Source organism: Anolis carolinensis, chromosome 5 (assembly GCF_035594765.1).
Source record: "Anolis carolinensis isolate JA03-04 chromosome 5, rAnoCar3.1.pri, whole genome shotgun sequence".
NCBI classification, from domain to species: Eukaryota; Metazoa; Chordata; class Lepidosauria; order Squamata; family Dactyloidae; genus Anolis; species Anolis carolinensis.
In genome coordinates this window covers 3,396,502-3,423,259 of record NC_085845.1, presented here as the reverse complement: position 1 = coordinate 3,423,259, position 26,758 = coordinate 3,396,502, and the positions used below count along the sequence as shown (strand labels likewise).

The 26,758-nt window shown below is 43.2% G+C and overlaps 1 protein-coding gene and 1 long non-coding RNA gene across 2 annotated transcripts; one reads left to right on the top strand and one right to left on the bottom strand.

The window, feature by feature from the left end:
* The first annotated feature begins 5,566 nt into the window (after positions 1 to 5,566).
* On the top strand, positions 5,567 to 12,455 carry LOC103282246 (alpha-internexin). The gene is made up of 3 exons (XR_507838.3): positions 5,567 to 6,112; positions 9,941 to 10,065; positions 12,224 to 12,455. It is a non-coding gene; the product is annotated as an alpha-internexin (long non-coding RNA).
* A 3,553-nt stretch (positions 12,456 to 16,008) lies between these two features.
* LOC103282245 (interleukin-12 subunit beta) lies at positions 16,009 to 24,658 on the bottom strand. Its single transcript, XM_062980918.1, has 5 exons — positions 24,032 to 24,658; positions 22,923 to 23,022; positions 22,415 to 22,608; positions 18,336 to 18,517; positions 16,009 to 16,327 (listed from the first exon to the last, which is right to left on the bottom strand). Exons 1-5 carry the CDS (start codon positions 24,123 to 24,125, stop codon positions 16,181 to 16,183), a joined length of 717 nt encoding a protein of 238 aa, XP_062836988.1. The 5' UTR covers positions 24,126 to 24,658; the 3' UTR covers positions 16,009 to 16,180.
* Between the last annotated feature and the right edge of the window lie 2,100 nt (positions 24,659 to 26,758).

Sequence of the window (26,758 nt, the reverse complement as noted above, 5' to 3'; positions counted from 1 at the left end):
AGTAAACGAGATTTTTTTTATAACTTGAAAAATTTCGGGGGGGGTTTGAACCCCTAACCCCCCCCCCCCCTCGCTACAGGCCTGGCTCTATCTCCCGGATGGGACTCAGGGCGGTTTACAGTCATAAAAGCAACACAAACATTACATAACAACATAATACACATTTTTTTAAAAAAGTAAAATAATACAATTATAACAATAAATCACACTTACATGACCAGATCAAGGGGACGGGACAACACTCTGAAAACAGGGGAATTCCAGGCATGAATCAATCAGGGGCAGCTAACACCTCTGAACAAAGGATTCCGCCAGGCAGGAATGAATCTGGCAAGGCTGTTAATGCTAATCAATAATTATAACATTCACACTGGCTTCCAACAGACAAGAGTTCTTTCTCCCACCCTGGACATCATTCCACAGATATATAAGCCACACTTCCTTAGTTTGCAACAGACCTCACAACCTCTCAGGATAGCTGCCATAGATGTGGGTGAAACATCAGGCGAGAATGATTCTGGAACACGGCCACGCAGCCTGGAAAACTCACAGCGACCCAGTGATTCCGGCCATGAAAGCCTGGGGAAGGATAAGGGCCAGTTTTTGGGGAGAATTGGTGGGTTCTGGGATAGGGTATACATGAAATTAATAATGTTTTGTTGAACATTATTAACTTCATGTATACCCTATCCCAAATCCCACCAATTCTCCCCAAAAACTGGCCCTTATCCTTCCCCACATCGCCTTGGTCTTCTCCTGCCTGGGAAGTTGGAACCCATTGGAGCCTTTTAGGCAGAGGTGGCATGGGCATCTGCCTGGAGGGCTTGGATGGTGGCCTCCTCTTGCCTGGAAGAAGGAGGTCCGTCTGGATGGCCTCTGGAGGACCCCCCCCCCAAGCTGTTTGGGAAGGAGGCACACCTGATGGGAACTGGAAACAAAGTTGCTGTCCATGGTGCTGGAGTCCGAGCTGGACGTGTCCTAACTGACTGAATGGAAGGTGCTCCAAAGGGTCACCACTTCTGCACAGAGAATCCTTGGCTGCCCTCTTTCTCCATTGTTTGGAAGAACTTTACAAGTCCCTCAGCCTTAAAAAAAGCTCAGAGCACTCTTGGGGATCCATCTCACCCGGCATATTCTACTTTTAAAAAATTATTGCCATCCGGCAGACGCTACAGGGTGACAAAGACAAGGACAGACAGACAGCGACAGCTTTTATCCTAGAGCTGTAACTATATTGGCTTCGCATTGATTTGGTGTTGAGGGCTGTGCGGTGGTGGAGCGATGGGTGTGTTGTTTTTGTGGTGTGCACAGACCTCCAATTTCGTTGTGCAATGTACGACGACAATAAAGTTATTCCGTTCTATTCTTTGAACTGGATTATATGGCAGCCGTCGACTCATATGTGACCCTAAATGATTCTAATGCACTTTATCTATTTATGAATTTGTTACCCATAATGTGCACCGTACACTTGGCTTATCCACTATTGCAACCTCATTGTTTTTAACCTGATGTTTTAATTCTGCGTTGTGTTTTTAACTTATTGTGTATATTTTTATCGGTTTTGTTTTTGTCCTGATGTTTTATATTTTATCATTGTTTGTATTTTGATTTTGCTGTAAGCCGCCCCGAGTCCCCTTCGGGGGAGATGGAGGCGGGATACAAATAAACATTATTATTATTATTATTATTATTATTATTATTATTGACACAACGATGTTGTATGACACAGCACACAAGATAGACATGCTGGATTTCGTTTCACAAAACCACAAGTCGAACACTTCCCAAGTGTCTAGGACTGTGTGATGTATTTTCGGATGATGCGTGCAGATCCCAGCAGGGTGGCCTTTTGCAGTTGGCAGATCGTAATTTTGTCAATGTCTATTGTTTCCAAATGCCGGCTGAGATCTTTTGGCACGGCACCCAATGTGCCCATCACCACCGGGACCACCTGCACTGGTTTCTGCCAGAGTCTTTGAAGTTCAATCTTGAGGTCCTGATAGCGGCTGAGTTTTTCCTGTTGTTTTTCGTCAATGCGACTGTCACCTGGGATGGCGACATCAATGATCCAAACCTTGTTCTTTTCCACAACTGTGATGTCTGGTGTGTTGTGTTCCAGAACTTTGTCAGTCTGGATTCGGAAGTCCCATAGTATCTTTGCGTGCTCATTTTCCAATACTTTTGCAGGTTTGTGATCCCACCAGTTCTTTGCTGCTGGGAGGTGGTACTTGATGCATAAGTTCCAATGGATCATTTGGGCCACACAGTTATGCCTCTGTTTGTAGTCTGTCTGTGCAATTTTCTTACAGCAGTTTTCTTCTTCTTCTTCTTCTTATTATTATTATTATTATTATTATTATTATTATTATTTATATAATCTAATTCAAAACAGGTCATCTGGGATCAGGAACCAGATCATATGGCATCGTGGATCCAGCCTCAGGCTCCATATAAAATCCAGATGATGATGATGATGATGATGATGTTTATTTATACCCTGCTTTTTCTCTCCACAACTAGACTCTCTGGTTTGGTCTACACTGCCCTATATCCCAGGATCTGATCCCAGATTATCTGCTTATCCGATATTATCTGGCAATATAGACCAGGCATGGGCAAACTTGGGCCCTCCAGGTGTTTTGGACTTCAACTCCCACAATTCCTAACAGCCGGTAGGCTGTTAGGAATTGTGGGAGTTGAAGTCCAAAACACCTGGAGGGACCAAGTTTGCCCATGCCTGGTGTAGACTCATATAATCCAGTCCAAAGCAGATAATCTGGGATCAGATCCTGGGCTATAGGACAGTATAGATCCAGCCGAATTTCACACCGTGTAACAAAATTTGAAAAACTTTCTGTCCCTGGTTCGAAAGAGTTATTTCCTGTTTAATTTGTATTTCCTTACTTTGAAAGTTGTTGTTTTACTGTAGAAACTTCATTTTTGTGTCTGCCACAAACTAGATTGAATTGGTTGAGACGATCGTTGAAAAAAGAGAGCAAAATGCGCTGCAGGATGATGTCCCTCCCACAGAAACAAAGTTTTCTGCAGTTTAATAAACTTTCCCCATGTATTTCTGATAGACCCAATTAGGAAATTGGCATTTATAAGACAGAACCAATTTGCAAATGACATTTATAACCCAGGAATAGAAATCGTGTGACATAAACGCCTTCTATTCTTCCATATCATCAAGATTACCAAAGCAGATAATCCATATTACAGTAGAGTCTCACTTATCCAACGTAAACGGGCCGGCAGAACGTTGGATAAGCGAATATGTTGGATAATAAGGAGAGATTAAGGAAAAGCCTATTGAACATCAAATTAGGTTATTATTTTACAAATTAAGCACCAAAACATCACGTTATACAACAAATTTGATAGAAAAAGTAGTTCAATACGCAGTAATGCTATGTAGTAATTACTGTATTTACGAATTTAGCACCAAAATATCACGATGTATTGAAAACATTGACTACAAAAATGTGTTGGATAATCCAGAATATTGGATAAGCGAGTGTTGGATAAGTGAGACTCTACTGTATCTGCTTTAAACTGGACAATCGGAGTCTACACTGCCATATAACCCAGTTCAAAACAGATAATGTGGTATTTTATACAGCTGTGTGGAAGGGGCCATAAATGGAAGCTCTTACCCGCAACCCAGAGTCACCCGCAGACATACCACTCAGGTTTGCAGAACAAAGAAAAAGAAAATACCGGAACTTTACTAATTCCCAGAGATCAAAAGAACAGTGGTACAGTAGAGTCTCACTTATCCAACACTCGCTTATCCAACGTTCTGGATTATCCAACGCATTTTTGTAGTCAATGTTTTCAATATATCATGATATTTTGGTGCTAAACTCGTAAATACAGTAATTACTACATAGCATTGCTGCGTATTGAACTACTTTTTCTGCCAAATTTGTTGTCTAACATGATGTTTTGGTGCTTCATTTGTAAAATCATAACTTAATTTGATGGTTAATAGGCTTTTCCTTAATCTCTCCTTATTATCCAACATATTCGCTTATCCAACATTCTGCCGGCCCGTTTATGTTAGATAAGTGAGACTCTACTGTATGTGGTTATGACTTGTTTTTATGGTTTGATTATTGGTTTTACTGGTTTCTTGTCTTGTTTTTATTGTTCTATTCGGGCGTGACCCCATGTAAGGCGCCCCGAGTCCCTTCGGGGAGATGGAGCGGGGTATAAGAATAAAATTATTATTATTATTGACACAACAACGTTGTATGACACAGCAAACAAGATAGACATGCTGGATTTCGTTTCACAAAACCACAAGTCGAACACTTCCCAAGTGTCTAGGACTGTGTGATGTATTTTCGGATGATGGGCGCAGATCCCAGCAGGGTGGCCTTTTGTATTATTATTATTATTATTATTATTATTATTATTATTATTATTATTATTATTACCTTATTGTATGACACAGCAAACAAGATAGATATGCTGGATTTCGTTTCACAAAATCACAAGTCGAACACTTCCCAAGTGTCTAGGACTGTGTGATGTATTTTCGGATGATGGGCGCAGATCCCAGCAGGGTGGCCTTGTGCAGTTGGCAGATCGTAATTTTGTCAATGTCTATTGTTTCCAAATGCCAGCTGAGATCTTTTGGCACGGCACCCAGTGTGCCCATCACCACCGGGACCACCTGCGCTGGTTTCTGCCAGAGTCTTTGAAGTTCAATCTTGAGGTCCTGATGTATTTTCGGATGATGGGCGCAGATCCCAGCAGGGTGGCCTTTTGTATTATTATTATTATTATTATTACCTTATTGTATGACACAGCAGTTTCTCCTGTTGTTTTTCGTCAATGCGACTGTCACCTGGGATGGCGACATCAATGATCCAAACCTTTTTCTTTTCCACAACTGTGATGTCTGGTGTGTTGTGTTCAAGAACTTTGTCAGTCTGGATTCGGAAGTCCCACAGTATCTTCAGTCAGTCTATTATTATTATTATTATTATCATTATTATTATTATTATTATTATTATTATTATTAATACACTGGAATGAATTTTAATTATGTTTTATGTGTATTAATTTTAATTTAATCTTACTTCATGTGTTTATGTCCAAGGCACTATAGTAGTGCCGTCTATGAGCCGCTTTGAGTTCCCCCCGTCGGGGGTAGAGAAAGGCGGGGTATAAATATGGTAAATAAATAAACAAATATTGTGGGATTCTCCCTTGATATTCTGGGTTATATGGCAGTGTGGACTCAGATAGAACCCAGGGCCCTTTCACACAGCCATATAACTCGCGATATCAAGGCTGTTAGTCCACACAATCTGGTTTGAACTGGATTACATGAGTCTATACTGTTATATAATCCAGTTCAAAGCCGATTAGAAGGGGCCATAGGGTTACCTGCTTTGAATGGCCTGAATGCTCCTCCCCTTTTCGAGGCTCCGCCCACCAGGGAGAAGCCCCGCCCATGTCATGTCGCCCCCTTCAACGGCTTCTCTTGGTGCAGCGCTGGCAGCGATTGGCTGCCGGGAGCATGACGTCACCACCGGGGGCGTGTCTGGTATAAAAGCGGCTGCCGGCGCCTCAGCGAGCGCAGAAGTGTATGGAGGCGGCTGCCGAGAGGTTCTCCGGCATGGCGGCCCTTAACGACCGCTTGTCGGGGAAGAGGGAGGCCGAGACGTTACGGACTCCGAGCAGGAGCAGCCGCCGCCCGCCGGGGCCGTTCCGTCGCGAGGCGGCCTTCCTCCGGAAGCTGCGCCTTGAAGGACGGGCCGAACCGGAAGCAGGGGGAAACCGGAAGTGTCCCGCCGAGGGCGGCGAGGCCTTGCCTGAGGCGCTGAGGGAGATCCGCGCCGAGTACGAAGGCCTGGCGGCGCGGAACCGGGCGGCGGCGGAGGAGTGGCGCCGGTCCGCCTTGGCCTCGGAGGCCCGAAGCGCGGCCAGGAGCCGGGAGGCCCTGCGCGGGGTGCGGAGGGAGGCCTTACAGTACCGGGCGAAGCGCCAGGCCCGCGCCGGGGAAGCCGAGGGGCTCCGCCGCCGCATCAAAGGCCTCCAGGCCCGCCTCCGGGAGCTCCACGGCCAACAGGCAGGGCAGCTAGGCCGCAAACAGGTGCGCAGAGTAGTAGTAGTAGTAATAATAATAATAATAGTAAGAATAAATCTTTATTTATATCCCACCTTTCTCCCCAAAGCGGCGCATAATATTTTCAAAACAGTACAAACAACAATACAGTACAATACAACAAAACAGTATAATACAACAGTAAAACCATCTAGAACAGCGTTTCTCAACGGGGTCGGGACCCCTGTAGGGGGTCGCCAAAAACCATAAGAAAACATATTTCTGATGGTCTTAGGAACCCAAATCACTCCAATATTTTCTGTTGACCATGGGGGTTCTGTGTGGGAAGCTTGGCCCAATTCTATCGTTGGTGGGGTTCAAAGGGCTTTTTGATTATAGGTGAACTATTAATAATAATAATAAAACTTTATTTATACCCCGCCACCATCTCCCCAACGGGGACTCGGGACGGCTAACATGGGGCCATACCCAGAGCAATACAATATAATAAAATATAAAAAACATCATAGCACCATTAAAAATACAATAAATGATAATCCCAGCAACTACCCAAATGTCAAGGACTAATTTCCCCAAACTCCACCAGTGTTCACATTTGAGCATATTGAGTATTGGTGCCAAGTTTGGTCCAGATCCATCATTGTTAGAGTCCACAGTGCTCTCTGGATGTAGGTGAGCTACTACAACTCCCAAATGACAGAATCAGTCCCACCTCCCCGCCCCCCCAACCCCATCAGTATTCAAACTTCAGCATATCGGGTATTTGTGCCAAATTCGGTCTAGTGAATGAAAACACATCCTGCATATCAGATATTGACATTACAATTCTTAACAGGAGCAAAATGACAGTTATGAAGTAGCAACGAAAATAATTTTAAGGTTGGGGGTCACCACAACATGAGGAACTGTATTAAGGAGCCGCAGCATTAGGAAGGTTGAGAACCATTGATCTAGATCAGGGGTCCCCAAACTAAGGCCCGGGGGCCGGATGCGGCCCATCGAAACCATTTATCCGGCCCGCACGGCACAAGGGCAGAAGGGGTTGGGCTAAATAATCCAAGAGGTCTCTTCTTCTCTTACAACCATTATTATTATTATTATTATTATTATTATTATTATTATTATTATTATTATTATTATTAAGGCTGGGTGGCCATCTATCAGGGATGCTTTCCTTGTGCTTTTGGTGCACAGAGGCAGAAGGGGGTTGGACTAAATGGCCCAAGGGGTCTCTTCCAACCCTCTTTCTTCTTCCTCTTCTTCTTTTTCTTCTTAACATTGAGGCTGGATGGCCATCTATCAGGGATGCTTTACTTGTGCTTTTGGTGCACAGAGGCAGAAGGGGGTTGGACTGAATGGCCCAAGGGGTCTCTTCCAACCCTCTTTCTTCTTCTTCTTCTTCTTCTTCTTGACGCTTGGGTGGTCATCTGTCAGGGGTGCTTTGCTTGTGCTTTCATTGCACAAAGGCAGAAGGGGATTGGACTCAATGGCCCAAAGGGTCTCTTCCAACCCTCTTTTTTATTGTTGTTGTTGTTATTTATTTATTTATTTATTATTGCTTGGTGGCCAACTATAGTTCGGCCCTCCAACAGTCCGAAGGATCGTGAACTGGCCCCCTGTTTAAAAAGTTTGGGGACCCCTGATCTAGATGAATGACATGGAGCCCCCAGTGGCACAGTAGTTTAAACCGCTGAACTTGCTGACTTCTCTGTGTAGCCTGACATGTTAATTGCGAGAGTGGTCAAGCATTTCTGTGTTCTCCAATAATATGCTGTGTCCCGCCTGGTTTATCAAGTGCTCTGCCATGGCTGATATATCTGGTTGCATTAGTCAGCAGTGTCTTTCATGTTCCTTGATTCGTGTTTGGGCAATGCTGCTCTGTTTGGTGTGCCCTATGTAGACTTACACACAGCTTCATGGTATACAGAGGTGAGAGGATCCCTCTTGTCCTTGGCTTGAACGTAACATTTGTTGGATTTTCTTGTTGGGTCTGTAGATAGTTCGTAGGTTGTGTTTCTTCATCAGCTTCCCTATGTGGTCAGTGGTTCCCTTGATGTATGGCAGTGATTCTCAACCTGGTGTCCCCAGGTGTTTGGCCTACAACTCCCAGAAATCCCAGTTTGCCAGCTGTTAGGATTTCTGGGAGTTGAAGGCCAATCAGGGGACCCACAGGTTAAGAACCACTGGTGTATGGTAAGAATACTTTTTCTCTGGGTGGATCTTTGTCTTTACTCTCGTGGTTTGTTCTTGGCCTTGCGGATCTTCTGATGTCAGTGGTGGAGTCTCCATTCACTACACAGAGAAGCTATTGAAATCCACAAGCATGTGGAGGATTTCAACGGAAAGGAGCAAACCATGTAAATGAACAAAATCTGGCTACCAGAACAGTAAATAAAGAACAATACTCTGAAAACAGAGGAATTCCAGACATGAATCAGTCAGGGCCAGCTAACACCCCCGAACAAAGGAATCCCCCAGGCAAGAAGAAGCCAGGCCTTGAAGTTGGCAAGGCCATTAATGCTAATCAAGGTGATTAATTGCAACATTCACACTGGTCTCCAACAGACAAGAGTTCTTTCTCCCACCCTGGACCTTCCACATATATATAAACCTTCCTTGCTTAGTCTTCCAATATACCTCACAACCTCTGAGGATGCCTGCCATAGATGTGGGCAAAACATCAGGAGAGAATGTTTCTGGAACATGGCCATATAGCCCAGAAAACTCACAAAAAACCCAACTCTTGTCTGTTTGCAAGTGTTAATATTGCAATTAATCAACTTGATTAGTGTTGAAGGTTTTTATGGCCGGAATCACTGGGTAGCTGTGCATTTTCTGGGCTGTATGGCAAGAGAAGTATATTGATTAGCATTGAAAAGCCTTGCAGCTTCAAAGCCTGGCTGATTCCTTCCTGGGATAATCCTTTGTTGGGAGGTGTTAGCTGGCCCTGATTATTGTTGGTTTTGTTGTTGTTATTATATACACACAACCTTCCCTGTGCTCTTCAAAACTAGTATGTGTGTATGTTTTATCCAGGTACATCTTTGTATTTCAAGTTTATTATACAGTTACATTTTTTAAGTTTAACTTTATCTACCTATCTCCCCATATGGCACTGTTTCATTATCTGGGCGGAGGCCACATGGGTGCTCTAGACCAGGCCTGAGCAAGCTACGGCCCTCCAGGTGTTGGGAGGGGAGAACTACACCGGACCACGCAAATACTGTGTTTACTCAAATCTAATGCTCGCCCTTTTTGGCTGAATTGACTTCCCAAAATTAGGGTGTGCATTAGATGTGCGTAATATAGTAATCTTAGTTCTGAGCCAAAGCAAAAGGGGAAGCTACTTCAAGAGCACCTGGAGCTCCTATTTGAGGAATGTCATCTCTAATTTAATTGCCATGGCTCAGTGCTATGCAAAGCTGGGATTTGTATTTTGGTGAGACATCAGCATTCTTTGACAGCTCCCATGACCGCATAGCCTTGAACCAAGGCAATTAAAGTGGGTTCATTCTATAGCAAGGTTTTCTTTTCCTTTGCTTGAAAGCTTTGGTGTTTTAACATTTTTGTCTTTAAAGAAGGAAATCTAAGCAGGCAGCTACTGTAATGCGCACCTTTTTTGGCCACATGACAAAGAGTGTACTTTTTGCTGCTGGCCATTACATTTGGCAGCAATTTTTTTTTGTTTCAGGGTTTTGAAAGTTGGGTGTGCATTAGATTCAAGTAAATACGGGTAGCTTGACTCCTGGTTTTGGGGTATGTGAATTGGGAGGCTTAGGAAGGGCTCATGGAAGCTGAGAGATACTGGGAAGCCTCTGGCTAGCCCCTAGGCCCACTCGTCTCTTCTTCTGGCAGGAGAGGGTGGCCGAACTCGAAGAAGAGATCTCTGAGGCCAAGGAGGAGATGGGCAGATACCTGCAGGAGTACCAGGAGCTGCTGAAGGTCAAGATTGCGCTGGACGTGGAGATTGCAGCCTACAGGTAAGGCCAAGGGGGTTCAGGGACCCCTCCCACTATTTCTCACACAGGAGTGACTGGTATCATTAGGAGTTTGCCATTCCCAAATCCCTTGAGAGCCTCATCTATGGTTGGAGCGGAATCCAAACTCCCAATTCCAGCTCTGTCCTCAGAAGACCTGGAGAGGGCACTGTTGGGTAGTTAGAAATATTAGATTTAATGAATCTCTTTAGTAGCAGCAGAGCACACTGGGCAGAAACAGATATGATGATAATAATGATGCTGCTGTTTATTATAATTATTTATTACTATTGTTATTATTTCCCACTTCTCTCTTAAAAGAGGCTCAAAGTGGCTAACAGTGATAAAAATAATAGTGTACAGTTGGGAATCTACACCGTATCTCCTATCATAAACCTGCCCGATCCCTTTGATCGTCAGGGGAAGCTCTCCTGTCCCCACTCCCGATATCCCAGACCCGCCTTGTGGGAACAAGGGAGAGGGCCTTTTCTGCTGTGGCCCCCCAATTGTGGAATTCTCTGCCCGCGGAGATTAGACAAGCCCCCACACTAGCAGCCTTCAAGAAAGACTTGAAAACATGGCTCTTTCGCTGCGCTTTTGGAGAGTAACCATTTTATATTTCTTTTCCGTTGCTCCCCCTAATATCTATCCTCCAGAATACCCCACTCCCTTATGACCCTGTTTGCTGTGGTTTTTATTCTTATGTCTTTCTCAAGCAGGGAATTGTGAGAGTTGAAGTCCAAAACACCTGGAGGGCCAAAGTTGCCCATGCCTGATGTAAACACTACAATAGAATTAAACATGGAAGCAGATATTGTGATAATAAAGAAGCAGAGGTTATGATAATGATGCTGCTGTTTAGTATTCTAATTTATTATTACTGTGTTTCCCCGAAAATAAAACAAATAATATTAATAAATAATATTAATTTTTGCTCTTAAAGATGTGCTAGGTCTTATTTTCAGGGGGTGTCTTATTTTTCTATGAATAAGAATTCACATTTATTGTTGAACCAAAAAATGAACATTTATTATATACTGTACAGTAGTTGTAATCATAAACCAGCATAACCAGACAAACTGAATCCTATCAAGAATTTCTTGTTACTACAGTAGAGTCTCACTTATCCAAGCTAAAGGGGCCGGCAGAAGCTCGGATAAGCGAATATCTTGGATAATAAGGAGGGATTAAGGAAAAACCTATTAAACATCAAATTAGGTTATGATTTTACAAATTAAGCACCAAAACTTCATGTTATACAACAAATTTGACAGAAAAGGTAGTTCAATACGTAGTAATGTTATGTTGTAATTACTGTATTTACAAATTTAGCACCAAAATATCACGATATATTGAAAACATTGACTACAAAAATGGCTTGGATTATCCAGAGGCTTGGATAAGCGAGGCTTGGATAAGTGAGACTCTACTGTACCACTATTTCCATGTACAACAATCTATGGTACTTACATTTACTGATCCTGCAAACTCTGGTTTTCTGTTTGGTGGGCATGCTTTCAAACAGAAACTTTGCTAGGTCTTACTTTCGGGGGAGGCCTTATATTTAGCAATTCAGCAAAATCTCTACTAGATTTTATTTTCCAGGGATGTCTTATTTTCAGGGAAACAGGGTATTATTATTATTGTTGTTGTTATATCCAACTTTCCTTTCTTAAAAGAGACTCAAAGAGGCTAAAAACAATACAATATGCAGTTTAAAACCAACATATTAACATGAGGCTAGAGTTAAACATGGAACTATCAAAATAATTAAAACCATTAAAATCTATTGGTATACATAAAAAACTACATGCACCTTCTGGATCATTCTTAAAATTATCTACCTCTCCCCACACCTTCAGCAACACAGAATCTAGTGGACAAAGAACAAAACTTGGGCAAAAGTATAATAAAGATGCTTACTCACAGTTTGTGCATAATTCTAAACAGGTTCAGCTTTTTTAAGTAAGTTGGGAGCAAAATACAGTTCCAAATAGAATCAAGAAAGGTGGCGGTCTCTCATCCCGGGGTGCTCCTTGCCATATGCTCAGTGGCAAAGGGTCAGAGAGCAAAGGCAAAGTGGGCTGCCAAATGGAAGTGGGGTGAAAAGAGGTGGGTTGTTTAGGATGAAACTGACTACTTTGTCCTCTTTTTTTTCCAGGAAGCTTCTGGAGGGGGAGGAGATGTGGTGGAGCGCTGTGACTTGGCCGGATGCAACCAAGTGACCCTCCTGACGTCTCCTGCCCCCTTGTCTGGTTCATCTCCATTGGCATCTCCATCTCCCCTTTCCCCCTTTAAGATGCTCAGGGTCTCCCCTTTCTTGGCAGGTGGCTCGTGCCCCGATGGCCTGGGAACTGGGAGCTTCCTGTGGGCCAGAGATAACGGCATATGAAGGAAAGGGGCGTGTGCAAGGGTCTATTTCCCTGCATCCTGTATTTGATTGTCAGGCTTTGGGCAGGTGGGTCAACTGTTGATCCTTGGGCTCCAAAGGGCCTATGCATGGGGTGGATCACCATTCATCTCTTGGTCCTAGGTTTCTCTCTCTCCATTGTCTTGGATGGCACTATTTAAGTAGTATTTAAATAGTAAGCATTTACTAAGAAAGAGATGGCTCAGTAGAGATTGTTGAACCTTTCTGCATGCATTCAGAGTGAAAGTATCTGACCAATCCATCAAGTTACGGAGAATAAGGGGTGGGTCTTTGAGACCATTCTAAGGTGATAGGCTTCCATCAAGAATTCTGGACTTTAAAGGAACCTTTGTCTGGTCTGATCTTCAGAGACAGAAATTGTGAGACAGCTAGTTAAACAGTTTGCTTATTGGGACCTGGTGCAGGAAGTACTATAGACTGTCCCAACCACATTATTTATCCCCAGGCAGATCTATTATAATTAAAATCCTGGAGTTGGAAGGGACCTCCAGAGGCCATCCAGTTCAGCTCCCTCTTATCAGGAAGGAAGACACAATCCAAGCCTTCCTAACAGATGTATGTCCAGCCTCTGCTCAAAAACTTCCAGGAAAAGCGACTCCATCGGACTTCAAGGCTGCAGCTTATTCCACTTTTGAACTAGTTTAATAAATGTGCCCTAGTTGCTCAACTTTAGTTTCTCTCCCCCTCCTCTTACATAACAACAACTACAAGTAAACCCCTATGTGGATGAGAGGGGAGTGGGGTAAACAAACAAATTTGTTTACTTATTGAAGGGGCTTCAAAGCCGATGGCAATGTCTCCAAAGCCTGGTGGACCCTTTGCCTCCCTGTCTCCTAGAGTGCCTTTAGTTGAGCCTTCTTGCCTGGCAGGGGCTAGACTAGATGGCCTCTGGGTTCCCTTCCTCCACTCCCTCCTAAAGTACAAGGCCCTGGCAAGCCAGTGCTGCAACCACACGTTCTCCAGCCCCCTCCCTCCCCGCCAAGGCCTGGGGGGTGAAACCGCACGCCATGATGTCCGCCCTCAGCTGTCCCCTCCCCACTCAAGCCAAGAGGGTGTGTGGGGAAGAGGGGCTTGTTCCCAGAATATTGGGGCTGGGTGGTTCCTGTCCTTCAGAGCACCTTGGAGCGAGGCCACACGTTATAGCTGCCCCTTGCCCTTGTGGCAATAAGATGCCCCTCTAGTCCCTCCCTCCAAAGTAACAGCCCCCAACTCCCATTCCTTCCCTGTTAGCCCCCTCCCCAGGCAAAGGCGGTCGCCGCGGGTGAGGCTTCGCCATCCTGATGCTGTTTCGGGAAACAGACCTGACCTTTTTCTGATGTATTGCTTCTCCACTGTTTTGATAAGACTACAAGCTCTGTTCCCCATGGGGAGCATCTTAAAGAACTGGGTCTGTTTAGCCTGCATAAGAGAAGGTTGAGAGGAGATATGGATAAATATGGGAAAGGATGCCATGAGGAGGAGGGAGCAGGCTTGTCTGCTGCCCTGGAGACTAGGACTCGGAGCCATGGATTCAAATGACAGGAAAGGAGATTCCACATGAACATTAGGAAGAATTTCCTGACTGTAAGAAGAGCTGTTCAGCAGTGGAACTTTCTGCCTCGGAGTTCAGTAGAAGTTCCTTCCTTAGAAGGTTTTAAATAGAGGCTGGATGGCCATCTATCAAGGGTACTTTGATTGTGCTTTCTTGCATGACGGGGTTGGACTAGATGGCCCATGTGGTCTCTTCCAACTATATGATTCTGATTCTACAATACCCATCCTTTCCTTGCCCAACAAAACTATTTTTAAATTGCCATCCTAGCTTTTAGAACAGCAGTGATTCAGAAAATGGCATTGAATAGACCATTGGATATGGTTTACTATGAGTGAACAGATGAAGCAGTCTTATATATAGCATATTTCCGCCTCTCAAATTGGCAGGTCAGATAGACTCCGAAACTGGGCTAATACTGAAGGCCAGTAGAATCTAGGCGTTGCCTTCTGTGGAGGCTTTTAAACTTGAGTCCGAATGGCTGTCTGTCGAAAGGGGTTTGATTGTGTCTTCTCACATGACAGAATGGGATTGGACTGGATATCATCTGGGGGTCCCTTCCAAGTCTGTGATCTATAACTTTATTTATTTATTTACCATTACCATACAGTAGAGTCTTACTTATCCAAGCTAAACAGGCCGGCAGAAGCTTGGATAAGCGAATATCTTGGATAAGAAGGAGGGATTAAGGAAAAGCCTATTAAACATCAAATTAGGTTATAATTTTACAAATTAAGCACCAAAACATGTCATACAACAAATTTGACAGAAAAAGTAGTTCAATACACAGTAATGTTATGTTGCAATAACTATTTACGAATTTAGCACCAAAATATCATGATATATTGAAAACATTGACTACAAAAATGGCTTGGATAATCCAGAAGCTTGGATAAGCGAGACTTGGATAAGTGAGACTCTACTGCAGGGGTCCCCAAACTAAGGCCCGGGGGCCGGATGCGGCCCATTGAAGCCATTTATCCGGCCCCCATGGCACAAAGGCAGAAGAGGGTTGGGCTAAATGGCCCAAGGGGTCTCTTCTTCTCTTACAACCATTATTATTATTATTATTATTATTATTATTATTATTATTATTAACATTGAGGCTGGGTGGCCATCTGTCAGGGGTGCTTTGCTTGTGCTTTTGGTGCACAAAGGCAGAAGGAGTTGGACTCAATGGCCCAATGGGGTCTCTTACAACCCTCTTTTTTATTATTATTAAAATTGAGGCTGGGTGGCCATCTGTCAGGGGTGCTTTGTTTGTGCTTTTGGTGCACAAAGGCAGAAGGGGGTTGGATTCAATGGCCAAAGGGTCTCTTTCAACCCTCTTTATTATTATTAATATTAATATTAATATTGAGTCTGGGTGGCCATCTGTCAGGGGTGCTTTGCTTGTGCTTTGGGTGTACAAAGGCAGAAGGGGGCTGGACTCAGTGGTCCAAGGGGTCTCTTCCAACCCTCTTTTTTATTATTATTATTATTATTATTATTATTATTATTATTATTATTATTATTATTATTAACATCAAGGCTGTATTTGTTCCTGTTTTGTTTTGTTTTTTACTTCAAAATGAGGCATGTGCAGAGTGCATAGGAATTTGTTCATAGTTTTTTTTTTTTAACTCTAGTCCGGCCCTCCAACGGTCTGAGGGACCGTGGACTGGCCCCCTGTTTAAAAAGTTTGGGGACCCCTGCTCTACTGTATTTATATCCTTCCTTTCTCTACCCCGAGGACTCAAGGCTGGACATCAAGTTGTTCCAGAAAGTGGGGCGGGTGAAAGCACAAAATGACCAGCTAGGACCCCCCGCTCCCCATCCATCCTCATCCACAGCAACCCCTCTTCCCTTCGGAACATCCCAACCAATAAAGTTCTGTGAATGGGAACCAGAAGTGTGGGACTCTTTTGGCGGTCTACCTCCCTTTGGAGAAGGGGGCAATGAGTGGGGTCCCTTAGCCCAAATAAGAGGAGCCAGACCAGCATCATTCTTTCCATGCATTTATTAAAAAAAACCCATGCATGCTCTGTCTTTACGGAGCCCTGCGAGGAAAGTAAGTGAAACTTCTGCAGAAGCTTTGCAACATCCAGTGGGTGGTGGTGGTGGGGGTCCTTTGCCCACATCCCCACCCTCCGAGACCCCTTTTTCTGGGGTCCAGCTCAAGGGAGTGGTGTGGCCTCTGAAGGAAGGGCCCATCCAGACCAGGGGCCCCAGGCAGAGCCGGTGACGGGGTCCTGGCAGCGAACCTTGGCCCGGCGGAGGATCTGGTGGGGTCGCAGGGGCTCAGTGGTCTCCTCCAGGCGGTCCTGCAAGAAGAAATAGCCCAGGGTCAGGAGGCCGGGAGGGAGGAAGAGACACAAGGTGCATCCACACTGCAGGATGAATGCAGTCTGGCGTCACTTAGGCTGCCAGTGGTTCCAAGCACAGAATTCTGAGAGCAGGACTCCTCAAACTGGCCCAAACAGCTTGAGGCTGTGTTGTCGAAGGCTTTCATGGCCGGGATCACAGGGTTGTTGTATGTCTTTCGGGCTGTGTGGCCATGTTCCAGAAGCATTCTCTCCTGACGTTTCGCCCACATCTATGGCAGGCATCCTCAGAGGTTGTGAGGTATGGATAAACTAAGTAAGGAAAGGAAAGAATATATATATATCTGTGTAGAGTCTGGGGTGTGGCAAGAGTCCTTTGTCACTGGGAAGCCAGCATTAATGTTTCAGTTAATCACCCCAATCAGCATTGGAAATGTTTTGTCTCTTGCCTGGGGGCATCCTTTGTTCAGTCAAGCCCTCAGAGTGTTGGTTCTCATCTGTTTTGATTTTGGAGTTTTGTAATACTGGTAGCCAGATTTTCATGGTTTCTTCCTTTCTGTTGAAATTGTCCACATGCTTGTGGATTTCAATGACAACTGTCATGCCAGACTACACAGAGAAGCCATTGAAATCCACAAGCATGTGGACAACTTCAACAGAAAGGAAGAAACCATGAAAATGAACAAAATCTGGCTACCAGTATTACAAAACTCCAAAATCAAAACAGTAGATGGGAACCAAAACTCTGAGGGCTTGACTGACAAAAGGATGCCCCCAGGCAAGAGACAAAAACGTCTCCAATGCTGATTGGGGTGATTAACTGAAACATTAATGCTGGCTTCCCGGTGACAAAGGACCCTTGCCACACCCCAGACCAGGGGTCCCCAAACTAAGGCCCGGGGGCCGGACGCGGCCCTCCGAGGTCATTTACCTGGCCCCCGCCCTCAGTTTTATAATATAATATATTGTATATACATATAATGTTGATAATAATATTATAATGTAATACAATATAACACTAATAATAATACCATATAATAATATTAATTATATATTCTATATTACATATAATGTTACTAATAATATTACAGTATAGTGGTATAGTTCAATATAGTAATATATAATGCTAATATTGTGCTATGCTAATAATATAATATATTGTATGTACATATAATTTGTAAGCCACTCTGAATCCCCTTTGGGGTGAGAAGGGTGTGATACAAATGTAGTAAATAAATGCAGTAAATAAATAATAAATAAATTTTAGACTTAGGCTCACCCAAAATCTGAAATGACTTGAAGGCACACAACAACAACAACCCTAATTAACTTGACTATCTCATTGGCCAGAAGCAGGACCACACTTCCCATTGAAATCCTGATAAATATATGTTGGTTAAAATTGTTTTTATTTTTAAATATTGTATTGTTCTTTCATTGTTGTTGTTGTTGTTTTTGCACTACAAATAAGACAAATGCAGTATGCATCGGAATTTGTTTGTATTTTTTTCAAATGATAATCCGGCCCCTCAACAGTCTGAAGGATTGTGGACCGGCCCTCGGCTTAAAAAGTTTGAGGACCCCTGCCCCAGACTCTACACAGATATATATATTCTTTCCTTTCCTTACTTAGTTTATCCATACCTCACAACCTCTGAGGATGCCTGCCATAGATGTGGGCGAAACGTCAGGAGAGAATGCTTCAAGAACATGGCCACACCGCCCGAAAGACATACAACAGCTTGAGGATGCCTTCACCTTTGTGGCCTAGACTACCAACTCCCAGGCCCCGTAGCAGGAAGGCAGGACTGCCCAAGTTGAAGTCAGACTGCACCCATGCTATTGACACCAGACTACAACTCGCAGGGCTGCAGAGCATGCAGTATCGATCTGCAGTCATTCCACAGTCTGGATCTGAAAGTTAGATACTTGGGTCCTCTTTCAGCCAGCCCAAGACCCTTGACATAAAGTTAGATAAACAGGTATAACACGGGGAGTGTGGACCCACGCTGTAGAGGTCCTGGAGGAGGCCTTTGTCCAGATTGCCAAAGTATTCCAGGTGGAGGTGGAAGCGGAGCGGGAAGAAGGAGGCGGGACGGTCCCAGGACCCCGGAGGCGCCCACCTCAGCCGCACCTGCCCCGAGCGCTCTTCCTGGTGCGCCCACAGGCCTTCCGGGGCAGCGGGCTTCACTGCAAGGAAGGGAAGAATAATAACACTGTGTAACACACATTTTGTGCCTGGGTTATAAATGTCATTTCCTAATTGGTTCTATCAAAAGTATGGGGAAAATAAGCTGCAAAAATTTTGTTTCTGCAGGACGGTGCGGCCGAAAGAAAATTGAGCTTTAAACCAGTGAGCAACCTTTTTGTTTCAAAGGTTTATTAAAAACACAACTACATTTTCTACATAGAAAAGTTGGGGTCTAAACCAGGGGTCCCCAAACTAAGGCCCGGGGGCCGGATGCGGCCCTCCGAGGTCATTTACCTGGCCCCCGCCCTCAGTTTTATAATATAATATATTGTATATACATATAATATTGATAATAATATTATAATGTAATACAATATCACACTAATAATAATACCATATAATAATATTAATTATATATTCTATATTACATTCGTATAATATTACTAATAATATTACAGTATAGTGGTATAGTTCAATAAAGTAATATATAATGCTAATATTGTGCTATGCTAATAATCTATATATATAAAAGAGTGATGACATCACAGCAGCGGACAAAACAACAAAAGTAAACACCCCACAACCTCGAAAATTGACAGCACAACCCCTCATCCATGCCTCTAGGTTGATACAACAAAAAGAAAAGAAAAATAAAGTCCTAATTAGAGGGAGAGGAATAATTGTTTTTATATAATTGCTGCCAGTTAGAAGGCTAAGCTCCACTCACTTGGTCTCCTAGCAACCCACTCAGCCCAGGGGACCCTTTACCTTAACTATCACCAATTCCTCAATACTTTATTTCCCTTACCACCATACTTCGCCACAGCAACGCGTGGTCGGGCACAGCTAGTATAATATATTGTATGTACATATAATTTGTAAGCCACTCTGAGTCCCCTTTGGGGTGAGAAGGGTGTCATACAAATGTAGTAAATAAATGCAGCAAATAAATAAATAATAAATACATTTTAGACTTAGGCTCGCCCAAAGTCTGAAATGACTTGAAGGCACACAACAACAACAACAATAACACCAACCCTAATTAACTTGACTATCTCATTGGCCAGAAGCAGGAGCACACTTCCCATTGAAATCCTGATAAATGTATGTTGGTTAAAATTAATTTTATTTTTAAATATTTTATTGTTCTTTCATTGTTGTTGTTGTTCCTTTTTTTTTTGCAGTACAAATAAGACATATGCAGTGTGCATCGGAATTTATTTGTATTTTTTTTTTAAATGAAAATCCGGCCCCTCAACAGTCTGAAGGATTGTGGACCGGCCCTCGGCTTAAAAAGTTTGAGGACCCCTGGTCTAAACTAACTAACTAAATAATAATAATTCATTTCTATCCTGCTTTTCTCTAAATAGATATTTGGTATAATCTCCACCTCTGCCTTAAGTCAAACAGGAAAGACTCAAAGATGTCCCTCTGCATCCAGCTCACACAACTTAGAAGAGAGGATTAGAAGTCAGGGGAAATTAAAATAAATGCAACCTGAGAGGTATCAGTCTGTATCATTAATGAGATGGGAGGGAAGAGAGAAATGAGAGAAGGGTTCCCTAACCTAGCTTATTTTCTGCCAATCTACAGGCAGTCCCCAAGTTACAAACAATAGAGCAGGGGTCCTCAAACTTTTAAAGCAGAGGGCCGGTCCACAATCCTTCAGACTGTTGAGGGGCCGAATTATCATTTGAAAAAAAAACACGAACAAATTCCTATGCACACTGCACATATCTTATTTGTAGTGCAACACAACAACAATAACAATGAAAGACCAATACAATATTTTAAAATGAAAATAATTTTAACCAACATAAACCTATCAGGATTTCAATAGGAAGTGTGGGCCTGCTTCTGGCCAATGAGATAGTCAGGTTAATTAGGGTTGTTGTTGTGCGTCTTCAAGTCATTTCAGACTTTGGGCGAGCCTGAGTCTAAAAGTATTCCTTTATTTATTTACTACATTTATTTACTACATTTATATCCCACCCTTCTCACCCCAAAGGGGACTCAGAGCAGCTGTATGTACATACAATATATTATATTATTAGCATAGCACAATATTAGCATTATATATTACTATACATTGAACTATACCACTACACTGTAATATTATATGTAATATATAACATATAAATTTAATACTATTATATGGTACTAGCTGTGCCCGGCCACGCGTTGCTGTGGCAAAGTGGTGGTGGTATTGGTTAAAAAATGTTGTGTAACTTTTATTTGACGTTATTTGCAATTTTTTATTAATTTTATTGTAAGTTATATTTTTATTTATTATATTTTATTATTTTCTTGTATTATTTTTAGTTATTTTCTGTTATTATAGTATTTTATTGTATTAATTTTTAGTGTTTTTTATTATTTTTATTGGGTTGCTAGGAGACCAAATTGGAGGAGCTTAGCCTTCTAACTGGCAGCAATTGGATAAAAACAATTATTCCTCTCCCTCTAATTAGGACTTTATTTTTCTTTTCTTTTTGTTGTATCAACCTTGAGGCGTGGATGATGGGTTGTGTTGTCAAATTTTGAGGTTGGGGGGGCCTGTACTTTTGTTGTTTTGTGAATTGCCATGATGCCATCACTCTTTTATATATATAGATACATTGAACTATACCACTACACTGTAATATTATATGTAATATATAACATATAAATTTAATACTATTATATGGTATTATTATTAGTATTATATTGTTTAACATTATAATATTTTTATCAATATTATATGTATATATAATATATTATATTATTAAAACTGATATAAAAATATTATATTATAAAATGGAGGGAGGGGGCCAGGTAAATGACCTTGGAGGGCCGCATCTGGCCCCCGGGCCTTAGTTTGGGGACCCCTGCAATAGAGGTTCTTCAGCTGAATTTGTATGTAACTCAGAATAGGTATGTTTTGAAAGTGTAGCTCCACATTCTCTCTCTCTCTCACACACACACATACATACTTTGGACACCATATTTATTTATTTACAGTATTTATATTCCACCCTTCTCACCCTGAAGGGGACTCAAGGCGGATCACAATGTACGTATACATGGCTAACATTCAATGGCATTAGACATACAGACACAGACGAAGACACAGAGGCAATTTAACATTTTCCACCTTCCAGCCACAGGAGGAGCTGCTGCTTCCATCATCCACTGTGACACCGAGTCCTTGATGGATTATTTCCTCATTCCTTTCCACATGCAGCTGGACGATTTTTATGGAACATGGCCACACAGCCCGAAAGACATACAACATCCCCGATTTTTATGGTGTTGTAAATTAGTTAAATTAAGCCTCCCCACATAAGCTGGACCTAAATTTCCTACCTGATAGATGCAACTATCTTTCAGGTTCCTTAGGTCAACAACGAGCTGGGCTATTTTTAATGGTTGGGCCCTCAATCCGACGCGGGCCGTCTTCGAACTCATGACCTCTCGGTCAGTAGTGATTTATTGCAGCTGGCTACTAACCAGCTGTGCCACAGCCCATAGGGAAGGCTTAATGCCCCTTTGGCGTTTTGCTGTCTTTGCCCCTGTTCAGAAGATTTCGCCTCACTTTTTATCCCTGCGATCACTGGATTTTGGAAAATTTGGCTTGTGGAAACGGATCGTTGAGAAAGTGCAAGTGGAAACCCATTTCCCCCCTGATAATAACTTCCAGGAGTAAATTTCCCTTCTTAGAGGCAGATTTCTCACTTTCTGTTGTCTCAGCCCCATTCCTAACTAAGTCAAATGTCTGGCTTGGGGACTTGCCTGTATTTCCTTGATGAGGACTATAAACTTGAACAGGATGTGGTTGAAACTCCAACACTAGCCCTTTTAGAGGAGAGGGGTCTGCCATTGAGTTTTAAATTCCTAGGGAGTTTGGGTCTCCTTACCAAGGTCTCTCCAGAGGAGGCTCCTGCTCAGGCGCTGGTGCTGCCCCCCATTGCCCCCGGCCTCGACCTCCAGCTCCATGGGGGTCTCTTCTGCAGCAGAAGAACAGGCCGAGGGGCAGCTGTCCATCAGGACCCAGGAGGGGCCCCGGCCGGACCTCACTTCCCGGGAGGAGCAGTTGGCACCCAGTTCCCCCCTACAAGAGAGAGAGAGAGACCCAGTCAGCAGGGCACTCTGCACATGCACACGGGGCATATTGGAGCAGTCCTGGCTGCCTTCTACTACCCCCAGATAAGGCTATAGGATATATATTTGATACCTATACCCGAGTAGAGTGCAGCAGAGTCATGCTGGGCCCATAACCTGTTGGAAAATTAGGTTTCTATAGCAGAGTGCAGCAAAGCCAGAGGTCTAGAGGTGCAAACAGCAGCAGGAGGCCTGCAACTCAGGCTTCCTCTGTCTCCCAACTGCAACAGCAGAATGGGGAAGGGGTCCGGGGGTCCCACTCACTTTTGCCGGAGGTGGAGGCGGACAGTTGCCGGACGGAGGGCTTCCCAGGAACAGCGGAGAGAGGTGTTGTTGTAGGACAAGGCCTCGCAGGTCACGCCGGCTGTGGGGATCAAGGCCAGGGTTCAATGCAAATGGGCAAGGGACCCCACTGCCCCTCACCCTAAAGAGTTCTCCGTCCAAGGTGGGTCAAATGCCCCCCACCTCCAGGAAGACCACCTCCGCCCAAGAATGCTTCTGTCCAGCCAAAACCCTCTTCTGACCTTTGATTCCCCAAATATTATCAAGACTAGACTATGGCTGGATCTACACTGCCATATAATCCAGATGGTCTGCCTTGATCTGGGTTATATGAGTCCACACTGCCCTATAATCCATTTCAAAGCAGATAGTCTGGATTTTACATGGCAGCACAGTGGCTCTCAAGCTCTTTTCAAGATGCCATGAAGCTTGTCTCCTTGTAGGCTTAAAATCTAATGAGATACAGTAGAGTCTCGCTTATCCAACGTTCTGGATTATCCAACGCATTTTTGTAGTCAATGTTTTCAATACATCGTGATTTTTTGGTGCTAAATTCGTAAATATAGTAATTACTACATAGCATTACTGCCTATTGAACTACTTTTTCTGTCAAATTTGTTGTATAACATGATGTTTTGATGCTTAATTTGTAAAATCATAACCCAATTTGATGTTCTCCTTAATCTCTCCTTATTATCCAACATATTTGCTTATCCAACGTTCTGCCGGCCCATTTATGTTGGATAAGTGAGACTCTACTGTACCAAACAAAACTATCGACGCCCTTCTAAAGTCAAAGGCCCCATCTATACGGCCATTTAAAGTCCAGATTGTCTGCCTTGATAATCTGGATTATATTGCAGTGTAGAACGGACCCTAATAACACATTGCTTCCTACCTTTATTTGCTTTGGATGTGTGAAATCTCTAGCAATGGTCCTCCAAGAGGCCTCCATCCTAGGGCTTCTCTGAACCAGATTTCCCATTCTCTCCATTGGTTGACTTCTAAGGCTGAGAGTATGTGACTTGCCAAGGTTTTTCCTGAATCCCCCCCCCCCCCCCCACAAAATACGCTTCCCCTGTGGGACTGACCTGGGTCTCGGAAGGCGGTCCAGGCAAAGGCAGAAGAGGAGGGTCTCCCCGGGAGGAGGAGGGTCAACACCAGCAGCAGGGCTCCCAGCCCCATGGTCAGTTGTAGGTTCGGATGAGGGGTGTTTGGGGTCGCAACCAGGAAGGGGTCAGGGTCAAGGTGCTGAGCCTGCAAGAAGGGAGATGGTTGACCAGCCTGAACTATTTATGTATGTACAGTAGAGTCTCACTTATCCAACACTCGCTTATCCAATGTTCTGGATTATCCAACGCATTTTTGTAGTCAATGTTTTCAATATATCGTGATATTTTGGTGCTAAATTCATAAATACAGTAATTACTACATAGCATTACTGCGTATTGAACTACGTTTTCTGCCAAATTTGTTGTCTAACATGATGTTTTGGTGCTTCATTTGTAAAATCATAACCTAATTTGATGTTTAATAGGCTTTTCCTTAATGCCTCCTTACTATCCAACATATTCACTTATCCAACATTCTGCCGGCCCGTTTATGTTGGATAAGTGAGACTCTACTGTACTATGATATTACTGTGTTGTCAAAGGCTTTCATGGCCGGAATCACTGGGTTGCTGTGAGTTTTTCTGGACCATGTTCCAGAAGCATTCTCTCCTGACATTTCGCCCGCATCTATGACAAGTATCCTCAGAAGTGATGAGATATATTGGAAACTAGCAAGTATTATTATTATTATTATTATTACTATGATATTAATGTGCTGTCGAAGGCTTTCATGGCCGAAATCACTGGGTTGCTGTGAGCTTTCCAGACTGTATAGCCATTTCTCAGAAGCATTCTCTCCTGACGTTTCGCCCGCATCTATGGCAAGCATCCTCAGAAGTGATGAGATATATTGGAAACTAGCAAGTATTATTATTATTATTATTACTATTATATTAATGTGCTGTCGAAGGCTTTAATGGCCGAAATCACTGGGTTGCTGTGAGCTTTCCAGACTGTATAGCCATTTCTCAGAAGCATTCTCTCCTGACATTTCGCCCGCATCTATGACAAGCATCCTCAGAAGTTGTGAGATATATTGGAAACTAGAAATTATTATTATTATTACTATGATATTAATGTGCTGTCGAAGGCTTTCATGGCCAAAATCACTGGGTTGTTGTGAGCTTTCCAGGCTGTATAGCCATTTCCCAGAAGCATTCTCTCCTGACGTTTCGCCCACATCTATGGCAAGCATCCTCAGAAGTGATGAGATATATTGGAAACTAGCAAGTATTATTATTATTATTATTACTATTATATTAATGTGCTGTCGAAGGCTTTAATGGCCGAAATCACTGGGTTGCTGTGAGCTTTCCAGACTGTATAGCCATTTCTCAAAAGCATTCTCTCCTGACGTTTCGCCCGCATCTATGACAAGCATCCTCAGAAGTTGTGAGATATATTGGAAACTAGAAATTATTATTATTATTACTATGATATTAATGTGCTGTCGAAGGCTTTCATGGCCGAAATCACTGGGTTGTTGTGAGCTTTCCAGGCTGTATAGCCATTTCCCAGAAGCATTCTCTCCTGACGTTTCGCCCACATCTATGGCAAGCATCCTCAGAAGTTGTGAGATATATTGGAAACTAGCAATTATTATTATTATTACTATGATATTAATGTGCTGTCGAAGGCTTTCATGGCCAAAATCACTGGGTTGTTGTGAGCTTTCCAGGCTGTATAGCCATTTCCCAGAAGCATTCTCTCCTGACGTTTTGCCCGCATCTATGACAAGCATCCTCAGAAGTTATGAGATATATTGGAAACTAGCAAGTATTATTATTATTGTTATTATTATTACTATGATATTACTGTGTTGTCGAAGGCTTTCATGGCCAAAATCACTGGGTTGTTGTGAGCTTTCCAGGCTGTATAGCCATTTCCCAGAAGCATTCTCTCCTGACGTTTCGCCCACATCTATGGCAAGCATCCTCAGAAGTTGTGAGATATATTGGAAACTAGCAATTATTATTATTATTACTATGATATTAATGTGCTGTCGAAGGCTTTCATGGCCAAAATCACTGGGTTGCTGTGAGTTTTTCTGGACCATGTTCCAGAAGCATTTTCTCCTGATGTTTCACCCACATCTATGGCAAGCATCCTCAGAAGTGGTGAGATATACTGGAAACTATCAAGTATTATTATTATTATTATTTATTATGACACAGCAAACAAGATAGATATGCTGGATTTCATATCACAAAACCACAAGTCGAACACTTCCCAAGTGTCTAGGACTGTGTGATGTATTTTCGGATGATGCGTGCAGATCCAAGTAGGGTGGCCTTTTGCAGTTGGCAGATCGTGATTTTGTCAATATCTATTGTTTCCAAATGCCGGCTGAGATCTTTTGGCACGGCACCCAGTGTGCCCATCACCACCAGGACCACCTGCACTGGTTTCTGCCAGAGTCTTTGAAGTTCAATCTTGAGGTCCTGAGAGCGGCTGAGTTTTTCCTGTTGTTTTTCGTCAATGCGACTGTCACCTGGGATGGCAACATCAATGATCCAAACCTTGTTCTTTTCCACAACTGTGATGTCTGGTGTGTTGTGTTCCAGAACTTTGTCAGTCTGGATTCGGAAGTCCCACAGTATCTTTGTGTGCTCATTTTCCAATACTTTGGCAGGTTTGTGATCCCACCAGTTCTTTGCTGCTGGGAGGTGGTACTTGAGGCATAAGTTCCAATGGATCATTTGGGCC

Excerpts from the sequence above, each read along its gene's own strand:
- LOC103282245 (XM_062980918.1), bottom strand. The coding sequence starts at position 24,125 with ATGGGGCTGGGAGCCCTGCTGCTGGTGTTGACCCTCCTCCTCCCGGGG. Across the intron at positions 22,609-22,922 it reads CGCCTCCACCTCCGGCAAAA|GGGGGAACTGGGTGCCAACT; the intron begins GTGAGTGGGACC and ends TCTCTCTTGTAG. Across the intron at positions 16,328-18,335 it reads TCCTCCAGGACCTCTACAGC|GACCGCCTGGAGGAGACCAC; the intron begins GTGGGTCCACAC and ends TTCTTCTTGCAG.